At 46.0% G+C, this 6,065-nt stretch overlaps 1 protein-coding gene across 1 annotated transcript in view; it reads left to right on the top strand.

Annotated features, from left to right (window-relative positions):
* CACNG7 (calcium voltage-gated channel auxiliary subunit gamma 7) overlaps positions 1-5,296 on the top strand; it is a 20,770-nt gene extending 15,474 nt beyond the window's left edge. The window contains exons 5-6 of the mRNA XM_003801581.2: positions 4,400-4,545; positions 4,996-5,296. Of these exons, the coding sequence (XP_003801629.1) occupies positions 4,400-4,545; positions 4,996-5,253 (404 nt within the window). The 3' untranslated portion in view covers positions 5,254-5,296. The remainder of the gene's footprint in view (positions 1-4,399; positions 4,546-4,995) is intronic.
* The last annotated feature ends 769 nt before the right edge of the window (positions 5,297-6,065 follow it).

Here is a 6,065-nt window from a genome sequence, read left to right as displayed (position 1 = left end):
AAAAAAAAAAAGAAAAACTTCAGTATAAACTCATGCATTTAAAAAAAAATTCAATGTGTTATATGCCATTATTTCTATTGTGGATTTTGATGCTCAAATTATCATCAGTTCGACTCCCTGGAAACTTGAAGCTCGAGCCTGTTGCCTTTTTTGACACGCACTCATCATTTTTTGAGCACTTCCTGGCTTGGGAACACAACAAGTACATCTTTACTGACGCTCTTAAAAATTTTTTTAGGTTGAGCACGGTGGCTCATGCCTATAATCCTAGCACTCTGGGAGGCCCAGGAGGGTAAATCACTGGAGTCGAGACCATCATGAGCAAAAGTCGGACCCAGTCTCTACTAAAATTAGAAAAATTAGTTGGGCATGGTGGTAGGTGCCTGTTGTCCCAGCTACTCAGAAGGCTGAGGCAGGAGATCACCTGAGCCCAGGAGTTGGAAGTTGCTATGAGCTAGGCTGATGCCGTAGCACTCTAGCCTGAGACTCTGTCTCAAAAAAAAAACAAAAACAAAAAACCTACTAGATAAGGTTCAAAATTTCTTTGCAGATCATCCTGTCTTTAGACTAAAATATTTAATCAAAGTGTTGCATTCAAAAGTTAGATGGGGTCAGTGGAATAATTTTAGCACTCTGGGAGGCTGAGACAGGAGGATCCCTTGAGGTCAAGAGTTGAGACCAGCCTGAACAAGAGCAAGATCCCATCTCTACCAAAAATAGAAAAAATTAGCCATGTGTTGTGGCTAGCACCTATAGTCCCAGCAACCAGGGAGGCTGAGGCAACAGGATCGCTAGAGCCCAGGAGTTGGAAGCTGCAGTGAGCTATGATGATGTCACTGTACTCTGCTCAGGACAACAGAGTGAGACCCTGTCTCAAAAGAAAAATAAATACAAAACAAATGTTACTTGGATTACAATATACTGTGGCTATAGTCTTCATTTGATATAAAGTTAGATGCATTTATTTCTGTTTATATTTAATTTAAATTTCCCCCATCTTCATTAATTATATCTTTTGAATATATAAAATACTAGCATCATTCCAAAGGTCAAAAATCACATGAAAATATGTACTCAGAGAAATACCACTCCCTCTCTATCTTCTTTTTTGTTCTCTCGTACCCCCTATAGGTAATCAACTTTTTTTTTGGCCGCCACCTCCGGCATATGGGGCCAGTGCCCTTTCGAGCCACAGATGCTGCCTGGTAATCAACTTTTTGTGTTTATTTTTTCCCCTTTCTATTTCTTTCTCTCTCTCTCCTCTCTCTTTTTTTGCACATATAAGCAGATGTACTTTTATGTACCCTTCTTTCTTGCTTAAAGGTAGCATATTGCATATTCTTTTTTCTTTTTTTTTTTTTTTTTTTTTTGCAGTTTTTGGCTGGGGCTGGGTTTGAACCTGCCACCTCCAGCATATGGGGCCAGCACCCTACTCCTTTGACCCACAGGCGCTGCCCATATTGCATACTCTTTTGCATATTACTGGACTTTTTGGTTTTTACTTAGTGATATGATCTGGAGCCATCACTGGATGTGGTATCTGTTCCTAGAGATCTTCCTCATTTTTATTTTACAGTGGCACAGTTCTCTGTTATATGGATGTTTCATAGTCACAGTCTATTCCATCAATCCTCTATGTAAGGGCATTTAGGTCATTTCCAATGTTTTTCAATTACAAATAATGCTGCTGGCTGGGCACAGTGGCTCATGTCTGTAATCCTAGCACTCTGGGAAGGCAAGGTAGGAGGATCCCTTGAGTTTGGGAGTTTATATAATATTCATATAACTTGTTGGTTTTTAGTATATTCACAAGGTTGCACAACCATCTCCATTAATAATTTTCCCATTTTCATCACCCTCCAAAGAAACCTCACACCCTTTAATGGCCAGTCACAATCTTCTCCTCCATCTCATTCCCTTGCAACTACTAATATACTTCCTGCCTCCGTAGATACGGATTTGTCTATTCTGACATTTCATATAAATGGAATCACACAATATGTGATCTTTTGCATCTGGCTACTTATTATGATCTCTAGGTTCATTCCTGTGGTAGCATAAATCTGTATTTCATTCTCTTTTTTAGCTCAGTAATACTCCTTTATATGGATGTACCACATTTAGTTTATCCATTCATCCGCTGATGGACATTTGAGCTGTTTCCACTTTTTTTTTTAAGACAGAGTCTCACTATGTCACCCTTGGTAGAGTGTCGTGGTGTCACAGCTTACAGCAACCTCCAACTCTTGGGCTCAAGCAATTCTCTTGCCTCAGCCTCCCAAGTAGCTGGGACTGCAGGCACCCACCACAACGCCCAGCTATTTTTTGGTTGTAGTTGTCAGTGGCTGGTGCCCTAGCCTCAGAGCTACAGGTGCTGAGCCTGTTTCCACTTTTTGGCTGTTACAAATAATGCTGCTGCAAACGTTTGTGTACAAGTTTTTTTCTGTGTGAACATATGTTTCTAACCCTTTGGGTACACACCTGGGAGTAGAATTCCTGTGTCATATGGTAATTCTATCTTTAGCTTTTTGAGAAACTGTCGAATGAAATTTATACATATATGCATTTAATGTGCCACAAAATAGCATTCTTCTTTTGAGGTTTTTAAAAAAAATTATTTAATTATGTAAAAGCCATTTTTAGCTGGCAGTCCATACACAAACAAGAGTGGGCTGGATTTAGTCTCTGGACCCCTGTTGTAGGGAATGAAAGGAATTGAGATTTGTTCTGTGTGTTATAGGTACACAAATGTTTATTTGTAGGATTCTGGGGGAAGATTCTGCTAGAACTAGTTGGATTAATTTAGGTCAGGGGACTTTATGGTCTTTTAAGCTTCTCTTGGCATGGCTACCATTTAAAGGAAAGTTCATCTTGAGAAAATGATAATCACCTCTTAAAAATTCTCAAACCAGACCTCGCCTCTCCACACTGTCCATATGGCTCTATTTCCTCAACTGTAAATGGTGATAAAAATGTGTCTACTTCAAAGGGTGGTTGTGAGGTTTCAATGAGTTTATAAATACCACACTGGGAATAGTGCCTAGCACAGACCAAGACCTATATAAGTACTGTAGAATCTCTATAGTTGACCACCTCCTTAAATTGACCTAATTTTCATAGACTGGATATGCATCACATGTACTAAGGACTAGTTCTTTATGTTGACCACCTCTGTAAGTTGACCCATTTGGTACAGTCCCTTGAGTGGTCAACTTACAGAGGTTCTACTGTACTTGCTATTATTATTGATATTGTTGCTGCAATTATTATCTATATAGCCCTTGCTCAGACCTTGTCCTCTTCACCCTAGAACACAGAGCCAGTCCCGGGTTATGAATGAGATAGGTTCTGTGGGTTTGTTCCTAAGTTAAATTTGTATGTAAGTTGGAATGGGTACCTTTACCTATAACCCGTAATAGCCTCGATTTGTAAATGCAAATTGTATGTATGTCAGATGTTTGTAACTACAGGACTACCTGTATCACAACTCCAGCGGCCCCATCCAATCTGTTTCCAGCACCAATCAGCCCCAAAAGATCTTCTTTTTTTTTTTTTTTAGAGACAGATTTTCATTTTGTTGCCCTTGGTAGAGTGCCGTGGCGTCACAGCTCACAGCGACCTCCAGCTCTTGGGCTTAGGCGATTCTCTTGCCTCAGCCTCCTGAGTAGCTGGGACTACAAGCGTCCACCACAATGCCTGGCTATTTTTTTGTTGCAGTTTGGCCAAGGCCAGGTTTGAACCCGCCACCCTGAGTATATGGGGCCGGTGCCCTACTCACTGAGCCACAGGCACTGCCCCCCCAAAAGCTTTTCTAACACTCTGATCTGGCCCTGTCCTACCTCTGCTACAAACCTTCCATGGCTCCCTAGTGCCCCTGCTGTCAATGCCAAGCTCCTCAGCCTGGCATTTGAGGCTCATTGTGGCCTTGTCCCTGTCCCATGCTCTAGCTACATGGATGGGGTGGCTCAATGCCCCCTTTGCCCATGCTGTATCCTCTGCTGGGAGTAAGGGGATAGTGTGCCCTTATTCTTCCCTGGGGCCTCATCTTTTAAGATTCAGACAAAAGAATCTTCACTTGATTTCTCTTGCCCCTGCCCCAGGTGGGTCTGGTGCCTCTTCTGGACTCTCACAGGGCTATGTTGCTTCTTCATAGCACATTATCACCATATGTGTCACTATTGATCAGGGTTCATATTCACCTTTTCCAATTGCATTTGTGAGTCCCTGGGTGGCAGAATGGGGAGTAGGAGGAGATTATTGAATCATTCTGGGGTCTCTGCACCCAACAGGGCCCAGCACACAAGGAGCTTCAGAGAAGTTAGTGCAAGACAGAAAGGGGAGATAGGACTGGGAGAGAGGTACTTCTAATGCACCAAGGTTACTCCCTCTGTTCCCCCAGGCCTCTCCTTGGTGGTGGGCTTGGTTCTTTACATCTCCAGCATCAATGACGAGGTCATGAACAGGCCCAGCAGCTCGGAGCAGTATTTTCATTATCGCTATGGATGGTCGTTTGCATTTGCTGCTTCCTCCTTCCTACTCAAAGAGGTGATGTTGGTGGGACCCAGACGCTAAAGTTTTTAGTAGGAAAAAGTCCTGGGACGGGAAGGGGAGCTGATTCCTGAGTCCAGAAGGAAGATGAGGGAGGTGACAGCTCAATGTCTTAAGTCCAGGAGGAAGAGAGGTCCGAGAGTACAACTCTTGAGGTTTTGGGGAAGGAGGCTGGGGACTGGGACTCCTGGGTCTTAAGGGAAGGGGGACTTTGAGGCCTTGGACTTCTGAGGTCTTGGAAAAGGAGAAGGCTGGAGCTCTGATCCTGGGTCCTGGGAGGGGAGGGGGTTGGGGGATATTGGACTCCTGGGGCCCTGGGAGAGGAAGGGGCTAAAGCTCTGATCCAGGGTCCTAAGTGAGGATGGGGCTGGGGCCCGGGACTCCTGAGTCCTGGAGTAAGAGGAGGTGGGGAGACGCCGCTAGGATTCTGACTGTGCCTCGCCACAGGGAGCCGGCGTGATGTCAGTGTACCTGTTCACCAAGCGCTACGCGGAGGAGGAAATGTACCGTCCACACCCAGCCTTCTACCGCCCGCGTCTCAGCGACTGCTCCGACTACTCGGGCCAGTTTCTGCAGCCCGAGGCATGGCGCCGTGGCCGCAGCCCATCCGACATCTCCAGCGACGTATCCATCCAGATGACTCAGAACTACCCTCCCGCGATCAAGTACCCGGACCACCTGCACATCTCCACTTCTCCCTGCTGAGGCCCCGCCCCTCGAAGCTCCCTGCCTCCTTCTTCCTTTTCTTCTTCCTCCTCCTCGTGGGTCCCCCAACTATGCAGCACCCACTCCCTTCCTCTGGACTTCTCCCTCCCACCCGGGGGATGCGGAGCCAGCTTTAGGCCCCGCCTCTTTCCTTTAGCCCAAACTTATTTCAATGACTCCGCCCTTTCAGACCTCTCCTCTTCATTGGTCCTTTCCTTTTCCAAATGACTCCTCCCCTTCGTTTGCCCGCCCCTTTGTCCTAAGGACCCACCCCTTTTCTTTGGCCCACTTTCTCCCAGGCAACTAACTCCTCCCTCATTCTTCCTGCTCCTCTCACCCAACATCCCATCGCATCGCTGGAGCCCAGCTACCCCAAGATCCACCCCACGGCTGGGGCGCTGGGCTGGAGAGTAGGTTTCAGCAACTACCAGGAATGCCAGCCATGTTTTTCTCTCTTGTGCCCTGGACTTCTCTTTTTTCTTGCCTATCTCACCTCCTGATCTGCAGGGTACTCTGGTTCAGCCAGAGGACCTGCTACCCCCTCCCACAGCTCCTGAGTAGGGTGAGAGCCTGGAGTCTACCGTTGTGGTTGACCTGGGCTTTCCCCCAACCCCTTCTCTGCTCCCCTGGGAGACCTCATTTTTTCTCACCGGCTGGGCTCTTTTCTACCTCCTGAAGGTTACCTGCCTTTTAGGGGGCTCTGTCCTGATCTCCTTGTTTTCTCGGCTGACCTTGGCTTCTTTTTCTTCCTCTTCCGCCTCCTCTAACTCTTCCTTCTCTTTACCTGCTGGTCTAAAGCAGGTACATCCAGC

This window comes from Otolemur garnettii, unplaced genomic scaffold, assembly GCF_000181295.1.
Source record: "Otolemur garnettii isolate 467f Iridium unplaced genomic scaffold, OtoGar3 scaffold00212, whole genome shotgun sequence".
Lineage (NCBI taxonomy): Eukaryota > Metazoa > Chordata > Mammalia > Primates > Galagidae > Otolemur > Otolemur garnettii.
The sequence above is the reverse complement of the archived record's forward strand: the minus strand, read 5'-3'. Positions and strand labels throughout refer to the sequence as shown.